The following is a 17,472-nucleotide window of genomic DNA, read 5'->3' as shown; positions in this document are numbered from 1 at the left end:
AATTTGGGAAGCTTTCAGCCATGATTTCTTCAAATATTCTCTCTTGCCCTTCTCTCCCTCTTGTTTAGAAATTCCACAATGCAAGGCTGGGAGCGGTAGCTCATGCCTGTAATCCCAGCATTTTGGGAGGCCCAGGCGGGAGGATCCCCTGAGGTCAGGAGTTTGAGGCCAGCCTGACCAACATGGAGAAATGCCGTCTCTACTAAAAATATAAAATTAGCCAGGCATGGTGGTGCATGCCTGCAATCCCAGCTATTCGGGAGGCTGAGGTGGGAGAATTGCTTGAAACCAGGAGGCAGAGTTTGCGGTGAGATGAGATCACGCCATTGCATTCCAATCTGGGCAGCAGAAATGAAACTCCATCCCCCCTCCCACCCCAAAACAACAACAACAGAAAAAGAAATTCCACAATGTACATGGTGGTCCACTTGATGGTCACTTAGGCTCTGTTCACTTTTCTTCAATGTTTTTTATTTCTGTTCCTCAAACTGGATGATTTCCATTGCCTTATCTTCAGGTTCACTGATTGTTTCTTCTGCCTGCTCAGCTTTCTTCAAATTTGACTTTGAATCCATCTAGTTAATTTTTTACCAAAGCAGCAACTATTTCGGAAAAGCCTCCTTCATATTGCAGCCATTGGACATGATAATATATGGGATGTGCTGCCATTTGTTGAGAATCATGTGAAAATTAAGCTTCTGCCCCATCACACTAAAGTTCCAGCCCTGAGTCCCCACGGTTTTCTCCCTAGGCTAAGATAGAAAGGAAGAACATGAAATGTGCAGAAAGCATTCTCTTAAGCAAAGATGTATAACTTGCCTAAATTGTAATTATTTCCTGGAACAGGATGCACCTCTAACCTCTACAGGCAGATTATAGGTTCCATTGTCCAGCTGTATAATGAATTCTTCTTCTCAGAGAAGAATACCAGAGACTCTCCCGGGCTTGCCTGAATCAAATTTCTAGAGGTAAACGGTGAAAGGCCACAATATGAAGTCTCTCTCCGATGAGTCCCTTCTCTTGTCACACCCCACAGTAGAAACAAATGAGGACGGGGAGGCCAGAGCTGCTCAAAGCCTTATAACCCACAATTCTCATAGTTATTCCCAACTTAGAGAGGGCTGCTTTCTAGATGCTCCCCCTCCAGGCCTGCAGACTGCCAGGCTCCAGGAATAAGTAGCTCTGAGAAGTATACTATTTAGCTGCAAGCCACTCTCCACTATTGCAAATTGGAGAAAAGAAGGACAAACTTAAAAGGTGAAAAGATTTAAGAGAACAACATGGTGAAACCCCATCTCTACTAAAAATACAAAAATTAGCCAGGCCTGATGGCACACACCTATAGGCCCAGCTACTCGGGAGGCTGAGGCAGGAGAGTCATTTGAACCCAGGAGGTGGAGGTTGCAGTGAGCCAACATTGTGCCACTGCACACTAGACTGGGAGAAAGATCAAGACTCCATCTCAAAAAAGAAAAAAGAAAAAAGAAAAAAAGAAAGAAAAGATTTAAGAGAACAATTATTTTAATTGAATACATTTTGTCAAGATTAAATCAACTTTCCCCTAGAGTACTGAAAGAATAAGCAATCATAATTTAGATTCTAAGTTACTGGTCTTTGAGAAAGTGTGAAAACCGAAAAGGTGCCATAAGCCAAAAAAGGAGCAAAAGTCTTAATTTTCGAACTGATTAAAATAAAGTACTAAAAAATTGAAATCATCATAGTTCATCTTGGTCCTTGGCAAAATACAAATGTATTGATTCAAATTATAATATCTTAGCTACCCTATTGTGCATAGCTCTTACGACTGAGGAGAAAAACCAAACCTGGTTTCACACCATTCTCCTGCCTTAGTGTCCTGAGTAGCCGGGACTACAGGCACCCACCACCATGCCCAGCTAATTTTTTTTTTTTTTTGTATTTTTAGTAGAGATGGGGTTTCACCGTGTTAGCCAGGATGGTCTCAATCTCCTGACCTCGTGATCCACCCGCCTAGGCCTCCCAAAGTGTGGGATTACAGGCATGAGCCACCGCGCCTGTCCTGTGATCAGTTTTTAAAAAATCTTTTACTATGTGTAATCCACCCTACCTAGAATTTAAATAAAGCCTGTAGTAGTAGGGAGTCCACTATATAGATTTCACAACCCCTAAGTGGTTCAGAATTGCAATTAGAAAATTTTCACTTTTGGCCAGGTGTGGTGACTGGTGCCTGTAATCCCAGCACTATGGGAGGATCACTTGAGGTCGGGAGTTTGAGACCAGCCTGACCAACATGGAGGAACCCCGTCTCTAATAAAAAAAAAAAAAAAAAAAAAATTTGCTGGGCATGGTGGTGCATGCCTGTAAGCACACCTACTTGGGAGGCTGAGGCAGGAGAATTGCTTGAACCCCAGGGGGTGGAGGTTGTGGTAAGCCAAGATTGCAGCATTGCACTCCAGCCTGGGAAACATGAATGAAACTGTCTAAATAAATAAATAAATAAATAAATAAATTTTTCTTTTGCTCAGCCTTTTTATCAAGCAAAATCCCAAAAGAACATTTACTATAAACATCTTTCCGTGAATCCTTATTTCTGTCCCAGCCACCATGACCCAATAATCTCTAGAGCCTGTTAGTGTTCTCCAGATTGAAGCCTTCCCTCTAACTGCTCCTAAACTCTCTGATGTAGGGGAAAAGGTTTGAGGCCTCGATTCTCATCCCAGGTTTTTCACCTACAGATCATACGGCCTTAGCCTCATGACAGCATTGTCTCCTTACGGCCAAAGATGGAACTGTACTTGGGTGGTATCTGAGCACCCTGTTGGCTTTGACATTCTAGGGCTCTTCCCTTGGCACCACTCTCTTATTTAAAAGGAATAGGATGTGGACTTAGGCGGGTTATTTCTCTGCAAACTATCCTCTCTTTCTTACGACAACCTATTTCTGAATGTGCACATTTGAGGCTAAGCAAATCCCTTCCTGGGAGGTTGAAAGACCCTTATTTCTCTCCAGAAGAGTATTATGGAGAGTCAATTGATGCTGAGGAGGTGGTACAGACCTAGCAAACTCATCTGCAGTGGCTTTGAGCAAGGTTTTTAGAATCATAAGCTGGGTGCGGTCCTGTGTCCTACACCACAGGCCAGCTAGTTCATTTCAGGAGACTTTTTTTTCAATCTATTATTACTATCTTCTTCTAGACTGTAGTTCACTACTGGAGATTATCCACTTAGTTGCACTCAGTTTGCACCTGGCCTGTATCACCACTCAGCTCTCACTCCAGCCTCAGGTATCAGCAAGACCTCACCAAAGATTACTGTTTAATTGTATGTGTGTGTGTTTTTGTTTGTTTCGGGTAACAACTAATGTTGGAACTATGAAAAGCTCTTCTCTACTTTTAACAAAGCTTAGTCACAAACAGTTCCCCAGTTGATGAGAAAAACTAAAACAACAGAACAATTGAAAGTCCGAATCTGCAAGTTCATCTCTGAGAACCGAATTTTACAGCCACTCCAGATTTGTACTCCAAATGGATAGTTTGATTGTAGAAATCACATCCCTTCAGTCTGCCAATGTGATAACTCCCCAAGAGAAAGCGATGCCTACATTCATAGATAATCCCCTTTCCCCCATCCTATATATAACTGGAGTCAACAGCAGCTGGAGGAAAATGGCAAGAACTTGGAATCAAGATTAGGTTAGAATAACACTGCTGTAGACAGTTTATCAGCTCTTCAGCATATGTCCATTTTCCTTGAAGGATGAGCCTTTAGAAACCTCTGACAATAAAGTTTATTTTACATCCATTCCCTTGCCTATGATTTTTTCATACGAATCACAATTATAAAACTTTCTTGCTCCAGCTAAAAGCAGGAAACTCAATCATGAATGTGTTCACTAAATATATACCACAGAATGATAGTAACCAGTCTGAATGCATCACTTGATTCCAAAATTAAATGTTAGCCCTCAGGGGTGCAACTACATGTATCTCCAACTCTGGAAGCCACAGGCAACATATTCCTGTTTCCTTGCAGGGAAACAGATCTATAAGCAGGGCGGCAGTCTCACACCTGCATTCCTGGGAAACCCAAGGAAACAATGATAGTGACGCAGGGCAGGCAAGCCCCCAAACTGAAAGAGGTTTGTTAATGTCGCGATTGGCTATCTGTTATTTGAAGACTGAGATCTCCATGAGGAATGAAGATAGGTAATGCCTAAGGCTGAGGCATGACCTCACTGGGTCACCTTAGCTGTGAAGTGAGGTCAGTTGTCACCTTGCAAACCTTTTGGTAATCCAAATCTTGGAATGATTTCTTTAAGAATTTAGACACTTCCAATACTTTTCCTGTCCTTGTGTGGAAAGCTTCTATCCACCTGTTGAAAGTGTCTATAAATACTAGCAAATCTTGTAGTTCCCTGTAAGGTGGCATCTGGGTTAAGTCCGTCTGCCAGTCTTCACCATGGTATGTTCCTTGGTGTTGTACAGGTTTAAGCAGGTATCGGGGTATGGGGTGGCTTCCTGAGTGGTAATCCTTTTTATAGTTTGGAACAGTCTCTTCCTCAAGAATATTTAGGAAACTAATTTGAATGGAAAATCCCGTCCCAAATGTGAGGAATCATGAAAATGTTTAATTATTTCCCATCTGTCAGCCTCAGGAATAGAGTTTGTTCTTTTCTAGCAACCATCCAGAGGGGTCTCCCTGGAAGCCTTTTACTCAGTCCCTTTAATTTCCTTAGGGGTATAGTATGGTGTCACTGACATGGATGCAGTACCTGGTAGTAGTGCAGCAGCCTGAAATACCAGGGTTTCCTTAGCTGTGGCCTCAGCTGCTCTTTCCACCAGGGAATTTCCTCTAATAATAAGAGTGTCTCCCTTCTGGTGTCCCCTGCAGTGAGTAATTGTTATTTCTTTGGGAGTTGGACAGCATCTAAAAGTTCCAAGATCTGAGTAAATTTGTATGGGGGATCCCTTGGTTCTTGATAGTCCCCTTTCCTTCCCTATGGCTGCATGAGCATGGAGCACCAGGAACCCACATTTAGAGTCAGTCAACACATTGACTCTTGAGGTTTTGGTTTTTTTCTTCTTTTTTTGAAACGGGGTCTTGCTGTGTCGCCCAGGCTGGAGTGCAGTGGCATGATCTCAGCTCACTGCAATCTCAGCTCACTGCAAACTCAGGGATTCTCATGCCCCAGCCTCCCAAGTAGCTGGGATTACAGGCACCCCCAACCACACCCGGCTCATTTTTGTATTTTTAGTAGAGACGGGGTTTCGCCATGTTGGCTAGGCCGGTCTCGAACTCCCAACCTCAGGTGATCCACCCACCTTGGCCTCCCAAAGTGCTGGGATTACGGGGGTGAGCCTCCGTGCCCAGCTTGTCTTTTCATGGTTGGAAGGCCCTAATTAGAGCAGCTAATTCTGCTTTTGGAGCAGAAGTCTGAGAAGGTAAACCCTTGGCCTCAATGATTTCTTGTTGGCTAAGCTTCCTTTCTTACTCCCTCATGAATATAGCTATTTCCATCTCTAAACCACTCAACATTTGGGTTAGACAAGAGCTTGTCTTCGAGGTTGGGCCTTCTAGAGTAGAGCTCTTCCGTGGTTTCCACACAGGAGTCAATGAGTTTGGGATCTGTTTCTTGAGACGTGAGTTGCAGCAACAGAGTAGCAGGGTTTAACAATCAGGATACTTTCAGGGTAACATCTCGGGTGTCAAGCAGAAGGGTCTGATATTTAAGTAACTGGCCCTCTGTTAGCCATTGGTGTACTTTTGCCTCTAGGACCCTCTGCACTGTACTTCATGGGGTGGCAGGGGGTGGGGGTGGGGTGGTATGGCATCTAATTGTTGTCCCAAGGTAAACTTAGTGGTTTCTTCTAACGATAGAGTGATGGTAGCCACAGATCTCAAGCTTCCTGGTCACCCAGCTGCTACCTGGTCTAGCTGTTTAGAGAAATAAGCCACTGGTCCAAAGTAATTCCTCAGCCTTTGTGTTAGAACATCCAAAGCTGTCCCTTGTTATTCATCCACATAGAGAGTGAAAGGTTTTTCTAAGTTCGAGAGTCCTGAGGCAAGGGATGTCCCTGGCTTTTCTTTTAAGGCTAAGAATGCCTTTTGACAGGTTCCAACCTCCGCCTCCTGGGTTCACACCATTCTCCCGCCTCAGCCTCCTGAGTAGCTGGGACTACAGGCGCCCACCACCACGGCCAGCTAATTTTTTGTATTCTTAGTAGAGACGGGGTTTCACTGTGTTAGCCAGGATGGTCTGGATTTCCTGATCCACCCACCTCGGCCTCCCAAATTGCTGGGATTACAGACGTGAGCCACCGCACCCGGCCAACAATTTTTTTTTTTTTTTTTTTTTTTTTTAATGAACAGAGCATCAGTGAATGATAGTGCAAGTTTAAGACACCTAATAGACAAGTTAAAGGAGTCCTCCAGGCAGAAGGAAACTGACACCAGATGAAAATCTGGATAAAATAAAAGACACTAGAAATGACATCTACAAAGGCAAATATATAATTTTAACATCTGACTGTTTAGCCGGGCACGATGGCTCACACCTGGAATCCCAGCATTGTGGGAGGCCGAGGAAGGTGGATCACTTGAGGTCAGGAGTTCGAGACCAGCCTGGCCAATATGGTGAACCTTCCTCTCTACGAAAAATTCAAAAATTAGTCAGATATGGTGGACCAAGCCTGTAATCTCTGCTACTCAGGAGTCTGAGTCAGAAGAATGACTTGAACCCGGAAAGCAGAGGTTGCAGTGAGCCAAGACTGTGCCACTGCACTCCAGCCTGTGCGATAGAGTAAGACTCCTCTTAAAAACACCACCAACAACAACAAAAAAACAAAAACACACAAACAAAACACATCTGACTCTTGAAACAAAAGTAATAGAGATGGATTGTAAGGTTTATAACAGGTGTAAAGGAAAATGCATGACAATAGCATAAAGGCAGGGAGAGGAGTCAGGTGAAGAGGTATGACGCCACTTGAAGGCAGACTGTGATAGGTTAATTTTTGTGGAAAGCAAGGCAGAATTTTTGAAGTTTGTTTCTTCAAATACTTTGTTTCCCATACATACAAGCTAGTTTGTGCTGCAGAGATCTTATTTCCTAGGAGGCTTGGAGGGGGACCTTCTGCTGTCTGTCCTCATGGGATGCACAAGACACAAGGAAACAGTCTTTCACTTTTAAATACAGTGATAGGTCTGAGGAGATAGATACAGCTGCAATTTTTTTTTTTTAAATGAGATGGGATTCTCACTGGTCTTGAATTTCTGAGCTCAGTGCAGGCTTCCCCTACGTCGGCCTATGAAAGTGTTGGGATTAATAGGCGTGAGGCACTGCACCCGGCCACAACCACCAACATTTAAAATCACGTCCCTGGGTGGTCCCGAACCACCAACCTTCCGGTTAACAGCCGAACACGCTAACCGACTGCGCCACAGAGACAACCTCGATTGCTTACTTTCATCTCTATATACATTAAGCAATCACAAAATCCTAGGGGTTGCCATTCGCTTTCTGCGGGACAACTGTGGAGACTACAAAGCTTCGGAAAACTGGAGAGGCTGAGTCGACTAATCGTCCTGCTGCACGTTAGAAACACGTGCATTGCGTGGCTCTGAAGCCAGAAGTGCGGCCGAATGGCCTTCACCCTGCGTTCACCCTCGCCTGCTTCAGAAGCCAGTGCCTCTGGAAATGCCTGGATCTGCGACCCCAGCCTGAGCCAAGTGGGGCCCAAGGGAAGCTGAACTCCCCGACGGCTCTCACGGTAGGCTGTTTCTGTTCTTTTGCGCCGCCTTCAGGCAGTCATCTGCTCCGCTTGCTCTCCCTTCACTCAACTCGGCTTCAGTAGATGGGTTCGGTGGGGCGGGAGCGGGAAAGAGGCAGGGGAGTCAAAAGGGAAAACGTGAAAAGGAGGAGGGAGAAGCAGGGGAGACCAGGACTAGACAATGGGACAGCCCAGGATGCCCGTGGAGAGGGCACCGGCTGGATGCAGAGAAGATGGGACATGTATCAGAATGGAGAGGGGGAAATGGGGAGAAGATGTGAGAGAAAATCACAAGAACCTGTAGCTGCCCAAGAATCAAGAAGTAAAAATCGCATAATGTTTTTACACTAAAAAAAATCGGGGGACCAGGTGCGTTGGCTCTCGCCTGTAATCCCAGCACTTTGGGAGGCCGAGGTGGGTGGATCACTCACTTGAAGTCAGGAGTTCGAGACCAGCCGGGCCAACATGGTGAAAGCCCGTCTCTACTACAAATACAAAAATTAGCTGGGCGTGGTGGCGCACGCTTGTAGTCTCAGCTACTTAGGAGGCTGAGGCAGGAGAATCGCTTGAACCTAAGAGGCGGATGTAGCAGTGAGCCGAGATCGTGCCACTGCCCTCCAGCCTGGGCGACAAAGCGAAATTCTGTCTCTCAAAAAAATGTATAAATAAATAATAGAGGGATGGGGAAGCAAAACGACGCGCAGTAAGTGTGGGGCGCCTTGGGATTCTCTAGTGGTTAGTAGTCTGCGTTGTGTCTGCAGCAACCTCTGTTCTAATCCGAATCCTGGTACAGTCAGACTCTATCTTGGACCCACAGGGGCGAAGCCACGTGTCCTTTGGTTTGCTTTTGATTCCTGCACCAGCTGCGGCCTTTATCTGCCGCCAGAAAGCCAGAAAGCAGGGTTTACCGCCAGCCCCACAGCGCCATACTGTCTGGGGAAAAGAGGGAAACCCAAGAGTACACAAACAACGGCCCAAAGAGAAACCTTCCAAGTGCTCTATGCCTCACCATTTAGCAGAAAATATCAAGCAACTCTCAACCTAGCTGGTCTGTACCTTCCACGAATGAAATAATGTATTTATTGCAGTCTTTCTGGTTGAGATATTTCAAATATTTGGTGGCGCTTTTAATGAGAGAGAGAGACACTCTCGAGTGTGGAAGGAAAAATGAGGGGATGTGAAGATGAGGCGACTTTAGGACAGAAAAAAAAAGAGACAAGCCATGTAAACGTTTTCGGGTGGGCGTGAGGTGATGTCAGTCTTGAACCCCGTTATGTCAGGTAAAGAGCGCAGCCTCTTCTAGCACAAACACCGTTTCCCACATGGAGGAAATCACAGGGATCAGCAACTCTAGAGTGCGATGAAGAAGCTTCACTCTGGGAGAACCGCCTTCGTGACCACGGTGTCTCCCCTGCCAGGTAAGTGGAAATGAGCACATGGCCTACAGGGACAGCACAGCCTCCTCGCCCAGGCCGGTCGCTCAGGGTCACCACCCTCCCCACTGCCGCCCCTTGCCACTCTTCCAAACCACTCTCCACCAAAGATTCCACCGACAGTCACCCCACAAGACAACCCAGGCTGCCTCTCAGCAGCGGCTCCCGCCCGCAGCCACCGCGCCCTGTCACCCCCCGGGATTCTGCCCGCCGCCTCTGCGGAGTCTGCGCCCTTCACCTCCCTGGCTCCCGCTCTCCCCTGAGCTTACAGTGGACTCGGGGTTCTTCCGAACCCCTCTTGGGAGTACTGAATGGAAAAGGGGGAGCGTGCGCAAGTGCTTGGTAGAGTGTAGATATCGTGGGATTTGACTGTGGGACCATCGCTTCGACGTCCTGGTGCTGATTTTTCCACCTGCCTTCTGCTTAGGGCAGCGGCAGCAGTTTTCCATCTGTGCCTACTCCATCTGCTGTCCTTGTTGGGTCAGTGAACATCGCTTCCCTCTACCGCTCAATCAGCAAACGGGACCGCCCTCGAGGGCCTCACCCGCCGCTTACCCCCCTAACAAATTCGCGGGCATCGCCTCCGGTCGCCTCTTCCGAAGGCCTAACGAGTGCGTTCGCTGGCAACGGAGGTGAGGCGGCTCCGCTGACTGGCTGGTGCCCGTGTCCGGGGCTGCCACCCGTGTCCGGGGCTGCCACAAACGCCACGACTTGGCTTGGCCTCTCTCTTAGTTATTCGCAGCTCTGCGCGATAGGCGCCTCCGGGGTGGCGACGGGAAAGAGTGTGGGCTTATTGGGTGCTGCTGTATGGGGGCTGGCATCTCTGCCCAGCTGTGTACACCTGAGCGAGACGCTCAGTCGCTCTCTAAAGCTGCTTCCGCGGATGACGGACACGGAGAGAAATAGGAGCGGTGGGTCGTGAGAGGTGGTCCACCAGCACTTGCCCTCCTTCGCCCGGCTTTGCCCCTCGCTGCGGAGACTGTTCTGCTTCTGGCCCTTGGAGCAGGCCGGCTGACAGCGTAGTGAAGGAAGATTCCTGCGGGAGAGCGGCCAGTGTAAAACAATTCCCTGACCGGGAATCGAACCCGGGCCGCGGCGGTGAAAGCGCCGAATCCTAGCCACTAGACCACCAGGGACACACAGGAGGGAGCTTTCTCTCCCTTCTTCTGTCAGAAGCGACAGCTTCCCTGAGCTCTGGGAGGACTTGGGCCTTGTGAGGGTCGCTCTTTGCTCCTGGAGTCTCTCACAAGGCCATTCCTTCCCTGCTTTCCTCAAAAAAAGAGCCTGCAGGCGACACACCGAGGGCTCCGCGAGGGACACCAAGGCCACGAGTCCCGAGTCCTGGAGCGAGTTGCAGCGACCCGGCTGCAGCTCACCACTGGACTAGAGATGCGCCTTTGCGAGGTGGCAGCAAGTGACCAGTCGGTCGTGAGTCGCCAGGTCCGGAGCCGCGCTCCAGGTTGCCAGGAGGAGGCGGGAGCGCGGAGGCGCCCGGGGTGAGACGGGGGCAACCTCTATATCATAAAGGACCCAGACGCCAGCACCCTCAACATCATAAGGAATCCGACGGATGCGGAAACCGAGACGGGCTGGATGGGGAACTCTTTCCAGGAAGGCTCTGGGGCCCTCAACTGGTCTCCGACCTTCCCCTGCAACCTGTGACACCTGCCATTTTCCCATCTTAGGCGATGGCAACGCCACCCTTCCGTTTGCTCCGGGCAATACTTCGAGAGTTCCCTCTGACGCTGGAGATTTTTCCTCAGATCCAAGAGCCAACTGGTCATCAATTTGTGATTTCCCATCGGCTAAGTGCGTGGGCATTGAGCTACACGCGAGTCTCTCCAGTTCTGCGGAATGGCTACTTCGGGGTAGGGGAGGGGCCCTCCCGTGGATAGTAAGGTGTTTAGCAGCAGCCGTCGCCTCCGCTGACTAGATAGTTGTCAGGGAGTTAACATTCTCCCTCCCCGCTTCCCCATTCGTGACCTAGTGTCCCAGCGGGGATGGGAGAGGCGTGTAAGGGCGAAGTTGCCCCCTCTTGAGAACCACTGATGCGCGTTGTCCTGCTCTGAGCTTGTGCGGAGGACTCTCCAGATGAAGGCTCAGGGGTCCATCGAGCTTGAGACCCCCTCGCTCCCCCGCACAGTCGGACCTTAGGATTGGAGGTTTTTAACATCTCTACGTCATGAGATTCGAAACCTTTAGGTCTTTTCTTCCGTTCTGTCCTCCAAATCGGTCTCTTCCGAGCCTGTTGACCAGGGTCAGCCAGGCAGAGGGCTGGGTTCGCTCAACGAGGCTCCTCTTGGCCCTCCTGGAGCTTCAGGCCTCTTTCGGTTGCAGAGAAGCTTTATGGGCCACTTCCTTCGGCATCCCCGGGGGCAGGTGCGCGTTGCCCCTGGAAGAAGAGGGTTTGACCGTGGTTCTCGACCCCCGGCGCCCAACTTCCACCTCGGTGCGTGCGCTCTTCCAGGCTCCTGCTGGTCCCACTCACCGGGAATTAGGCGTCGGGTCAGCCTGAGATCCCGAGACGCCCAGGCCCGGAAGGACACGTAGGGGAAACCAGCTGCTCACTTTGGTCTTGTCCGCAACAGACCCCTTTCTGCCGGGAAAGAAAGGCGGCGAGTCCTGTCCTGTTGGGTAGGTGGAAGAGAGATCAAAGGGAAGACAAGAAAAATCCTGGGAGGTTTCCGGATCTAAAGTTACCATGAAGTCGACCAAACCTCCTCTGGAGGTCCTCCCAGTCCTCCCGTGGCTGGCGATGGTGAATCGAGTTTTCGTCTCCGGGTTGCCAAGGCGGACAAAGCCAACACAATGGGCCTGTCCACTATCTTCTTTCATATACACAAAATGTCAGCTCTTCCTGTTTCTGACTGGCAATATGCCGCCTGATGACCAGCTTAGCAAATTAGAGACCCTCCATGGGACTTCATCTCTGTCTTAGTTCGGGCTTCTATAACAATGTGCCATAAACTGGGTCGCTGATTCACAACAGAAATTGATTTCTCACAGTTCTGGAGGTTGGAAGTCCGAGATCAAGGTGCCGACATGGTAGGGTTATGGTGAGGACCTTTGGTCTGGTTGTAGACTGCCACCTTCTCATTGTATCCTCAGGGGGCAGAAAGAGGGTGAGAGAGCTCCCCAGGGTCCCTTTTATATGGGCATTAGTCCCATTCAGACTAATGGGACTAAATCTAGACACTGTGCTGAGTGTTGTGGATTTTTTGCATGTTCATCCTCCCCGCAGAGAAGTGGAGATGTATTGTCCCCAGAGGGTACAATAGAGAATCTTCCGTCACAAGTCAGCAACCAGCATGTGTGAGTGACTGCATGTGTCCCACTCAGAAATGAGAGTGTATTAGTCCGTTTTCATGCTGCTGACAAATACATCACAGAGTCCAGGACCAAAAAGAGGTTTAATTGGACTTACATTTCCATATGACTGGGGAGGCCTCAGAATCATGGCGGGAGGCAAAAGGCACTTCTCACAAGGCAGCAGCAAGAGAAAATGAGGAAGAAGCCAAAGCAGAAACCCCTGAGAAACCCATCAGATAGTGAGACTTACTCGCTATCAGGAGAATAGCACAGGAAAGACCCGCCCCCATGATTCAATTACCTCCTCCTAAGTCCCTCCCACAACACATGGGAATTCTGGGAGATACAACTCAAGTTGAGATTTGGGTGAGGGCACGGCCAAACCATATCAGAAAGGTATGAAGTGACAGCATATCCTGATGTGTGTGATGGTTTCATGAGTTATTAGCTATTTCAAAATTTATTGCAATGTCTGAGAAAGTACAAGGACTTGTACTATCTGAATTTAAGGCTTACTATAAGCTATTAGAGACAAGGCATCAGGAGTGACAAACAGATAAACAGCCTGAGTTAAAAGACCTGAAATTGATCCACAGCTATACGGTCAACAAATGGGTTTTCAATAAAAGCAGTTCAATAAAAGAAAATAAATCATTTCAATTAATGAACTTCTATATGGAGGTGTGGCAGACCAACAATGTTATTCTCCCTCACACTACCCACAAAAGTAATTTCAGGTGCATTACACACCAAAATTGAAAAGTTAAAGATATAAAGCATTTCAAGGATACTTTGTGACTTGTTGGCAGGCAAAGATTAGCCTACCAACAAACAGGACACAGAAAAAATACATATATAAGAAAGACATGATAAATGAGACTTCATCAACATTAGCCACACCTTCTCCTCAAAAGATACCACTAAGAAAGCGAAAAGGCAAGCAAGACACAGACAGAGAGAAAATAGTCACAAAACGTATCTGACCTCCACACGCTACAATTATAACTATAGCAGTCTGGTACACTGCACCCAGTTTCTGCTGGATGGAGTATTTTCTGGGTGTCTCTAATGAGTAAGAGAAGGCCCCATGGGATATTCCTTCAGTTCCCAGATGAACAGTGGGAAAGACTCCACATTGACCAACCTCGGGGGCCTGAAAACCCAGGTCCTCAAGGAGGGTAGAGTATACCTGGACCCTGACCCAGACCCCTGGATGGGCTGTGCCAAGAGACCCAGCAAGGGAAGGGATTTCCTCCTGCCTCAGGTTCTCTGTTCTTCTGTGGTTAGACCACCTGAACCCAACTCCCTCCCCAAGCACTAGAGATGGGCTTTTCCAAGGGCTGGGGATCTTGCTGTCCTGAGGACAGCTGAGCAAGGGGGTCGAGGAGGAGCTTGGGTTGTGGAGGAGAGGAAACCGGGTAAGATGCGTGAAGCAGTTGGCTATACCAGGCACAGAGAGGACCCGCTGGGACCCAAGAGCCTGCATGTGAAGCCAGGCCTTGGGCCACCTTGTCTGTCAAGGGGGTGCCTACTTCCATGGTGTCTTCAAAGGGACTGTGGAAAGAGAGGCCTTCAGCCCACACCTCTGAACGCTTTTCCAGCACAGCATGCCCTGTGGCCTTTATCCTGCTGGTGTGGAACAGTCAGACCCCTGCAGGGCTGCAGAGCCTCTGTACTGGGCGGCATCCCAGCCTGAGTGCCAGAGCTCAGAGGGCAGGCCCCCGAGCAAGCAGAGAGGAGGACACCTTTTGGGCAGAACGTGTGGGACAAGAGCGATGGCTCATCCGTTCAGGTTCCTCACAAAATGAGAGTCAGGAAGATCAGGGCACCGGCCTGATTTCCCAGGCAGGGCTGAAAGCAGACAACCGGAGGAAGAGCAGCCCCTGGGCCAATGAGGTAGAAGACAGAAGACCACAGTGTACTCCTGCCCTCAACCTCACCCCCTCCCACCCACATCCTCCACACTCCCTGACCACCTTCCTCAGAAGTGTAATAGGAATCCAGATTCCCCCTGGCCTGGTTGCTGCAGTAGGCACAGTAGCCTGATGGAGCCTGAGGCAGGTGTGGGAAGATGTGGATTGTCTAACTGGAGGTTGGGAGTCCAAGGTGTAGAAGCAGCTTGGAGTGCAGGATTTGGTGGTACGTGTGTGGCAGTAGGCAAAAGAAAGAGACAACTGGCCGGGCTCGGTGGCTCACGCCTGTAATGCCAACACTTTGGGAGACCGAGGCGGACAGATCACGAGGTCAGATGAAGACCACAGTAAAACCCCGTCTCTACTAAAAATACAAAAAATTAGCCGGGCGTGATGGCGGGTGCCTGTAGTCCCAGCTACTGGGGAGGCAGAGGCAGGAGAATGGCATGAACCCAGGAGGCGGAGCTTGCAGTGATCTGAGATCGCGCCACTGCACTCCAGCCACTGCACTCCAGCCTGGGTGACAGAGCAAGACTCTGACTCAAAAAAAAAAAAAAAAGAAAAGAAAAGAAAAGAAAAGAAAGAGACAACTGAGCCTCTTGAAATACCATGAGAATTCAAATTTAGAAAATTCCCGGGGAACTATGCATGCAGGCACTCAACAGATCCACAAAACAGCTGCTGCATAACTGCATGTTGCAAGCAAGCCCTAAATTGCTGATTTTGAAACAGCCTGATGGGTTCACAAAGACAATTTCTGAATAGTCTTAAGAGCAGAGGTGCACTAAAGCCACTGTGCCCTGCAGGCCCGGATCCCAGTAAGTTCTTTAAGGAGTAAGTCTTACTTCCATTTATGGAAGATTTTTGGAGTTGTCCTTGGTCACCCCCAGGAATGTTTTGGTTAGGAGTAGAATTTTAGATGTCATCAATTTAAAAATTAAAACTAAAACGCTGGAACTCATAGAGAGATAAAATTAAGAGAATACATTCACTATCCTGAGTAGAAAGATTTCTTATAGAACATAACAGGCTTTAAAAATAAAGAAAAAGTATGGCAAAATTTCATCAAATGAAATGCTTTGAGAACTAAAATTAAAATCCAAAGCCACCCAACCAACTTTACAGACTGCTTCTTGGCCAAGGAGACCCCAGAGAAGTCTTAAATACTGAGTTCCTGCCCAGTATTTGGAATCTCACACACCTCTCCTTACACTCTCTCCCTTTGTGGTTTAGACACAACTGACCAGCATTGTTGTTAAAATAGAGATCCTAAGACTGACAGAACAGACTCCTTGCAGTAGGAAGATACGGTATTATAAACGAGACCTAAGGCCACGCCAGGCAAGGTGGAGTCATGCGCCCCTCAACTTAAAGAGTAAACTATGTTCTAATTGCCACAGGTTTTTTTCTTCTTCCTTTTTTTCTCTAGCTAAACAAGCACTGGCCTTGAGACAAGCAATGCTGAAGCACTTGCAGCTCACCAATTACCATAAACTGACTGAGCCCTCCCTACACAAGCCATAACTACAGCTTTGATTGGACAAGAGACTGATTTCAGTAACTTTCCCTTGATAAGAGAGCACTGGCTGTGGACTGGTTCTAGACAGTTTACAGAGGCTGTGCACTTGACTGCCTTTGTGTCCCTGCTTCCCCTTTTGAAGCATAGGGCCTAATTATAATGTATTTAAATGTTGTCTCCACCCCAAAGTGAACATGGGTTGCATGTAACAGGCATGTTTACTCAGCATGCATGCAGCAGGATCCCTTCATGAATATTCAGAGCTCCTCCTATTCCCTGTTGAATATGTATATGTGGCCCACCACATCAACATAAATCCCTGTTCCCCCCTCACCTCCCTGGAAACGTACTTTTCAGGTTTCAGCAGGAGGGTATGCCTCCCTGTCTGTGGGAATGCCCACCTTGCAGGCTGTAACCCTTTATAAAGAATAAAATCTCCCTTCTAAATTTATAAATTGTGTGATTTTTCAGTTGACAGCTTTCAGTCAGACTTTTCACTGACTGGGAAAATTCATTTGCAATATATTTATTTTAAAAATGACTCCTCAGGATACAAAATTCTTGTGCAAAATCACAAGCATTCTTATACACCAATAACAGACAAACAGAGAGCCAAATCATGAGTGAACTCCCATTCACAATTGCTTCAAAGAGAATAAAATACCTAGGAATCCAACTTACAAGGGATGTGAAGGACCTCTTCAAGGAGAACTACAAAACACTGCTCAACAAAATAAAAGAGGATACAAACAAATGGAAGAACATTCCACGCTCATGGGTAGGAAGAATCACTATCGTGAAAATGGTCATACTGCCCAAGGTAATTTATAGATTCCATGCCATCCCCATCAAGCTACAAATGACTTTCTTCACAGAATTGGAAAAAGCTACTTTGAAGTTCATATGGAACCAAAAAAGAGCCCGCATCGCCATGTCAATCCTAAGCCAAAAGAACAAAGCTGGAGGCATCACGCTACCTGACTTCAAATGATACTACAAGGCTACAGTAACCAAAACAGCATGGTACTGGTACCAAAATAGAGATATAGACCAATGGAGGAGAACAGAGCCCTCAGAAATAATGCCACACAACTACAACTATCTGATCTTTGACAAAGCCGACAAAAACAAGAAATGGGGAAAAGATTCCCTATTTAATAAATGGTGCTGGGAAAACTGGCTAGCCATATGTTGAAAGCTGAAACTGGATCCTTTCCTTACACCTTATATAAAAATTAATTCAAGATGGATTAAAGACTTAAATGTCAGACCTAAAACCATAAAAAGCCTAGAAGAAAACCTAGGCAATACCATTCAGGACTGTGAATATCCGGCTGTGGTGGTGTGAGCCTGTAGTCCCAGGCACTCAGTGGATGAGGCCCTAGGATGTCATCGGCCTGAGAATTCCATGCTGCACTGAGCTGTGATCTTGCCACTGTACTCCAGCCTGAGTGAAAGAGTGAGATCGTGTCTAGAAACAAAAGAAGAAAAAATGGTGTGTGAAAGCCTATATATTGAAGATTAGCAAGTATCGCTGAGAGCAGTTAAAGA

The 17,472-nt window shown here is 47.7% G+C and overlaps 2 protein-coding genes, 1 non-coding gene and 1 pseudogene across 6 annotated transcripts in view; 1 reads left to right on the top strand and 3 right to left on the bottom strand.

Moving 5' to 3' along the window:
- The window catches only part of LOC115930164 (neuroblastoma breakpoint family member 9), a 469,129-nt gene that overhangs the window by 50,685 nt on the left and 400,972 nt on the right, over window positions 1–17,472 (bottom strand). The window lies entirely within an intron of this gene.
- LOC115932873 (uncharacterized) lies at window positions 9,030–9,173 on the bottom strand (annotated as a pseudogene).
- TRNAE-UUC (transfer RNA glutamic acid (anticodon UUC)) lies at window positions 10,245–10,316 on the bottom strand. Its single transcript has one exon. It is a non-coding gene; the product is annotated as a tRNA-Glu (tRNA).
- Window positions 13,989–16,702, top strand: LOC134757814 (FAM231A/C-like protein). Its single transcript, XM_063702400.1, has one exon. The coding sequence runs from the start codon at window positions 14,026–14,028 to the stop codon at window positions 14,533–14,535; it is 510 nt and encodes a 169-aa protein (XP_063558470.1). The 5' UTR covers window positions 13,989–14,025; the 3' UTR covers window positions 14,536–16,702.

Source organism: Gorilla gorilla, chromosome 1 (genome assembly GCF_029281585.2).
Source record: "Gorilla gorilla gorilla isolate KB3781 chromosome 1, NHGRI_mGorGor1-v2.1_pri, whole genome shotgun sequence".
NCBI classification, from domain to species: Eukaryota; Metazoa; Chordata; class Mammalia; order Primates; family Hominidae; genus Gorilla; species Gorilla gorilla.
The sequence above is the reverse complement of the archived record's forward strand: the minus strand, read 5'-3'. Positions and strand labels throughout refer to the sequence as shown.

Coding starts and splice junctions, on each gene's coding strand:
- LOC134757814 (XM_063702400.1), top strand. CDS start 14,026: ATGGTGTCTTCAAAGGGACTGTGGAAAGAGAGGCCTTCAGCCCACACC.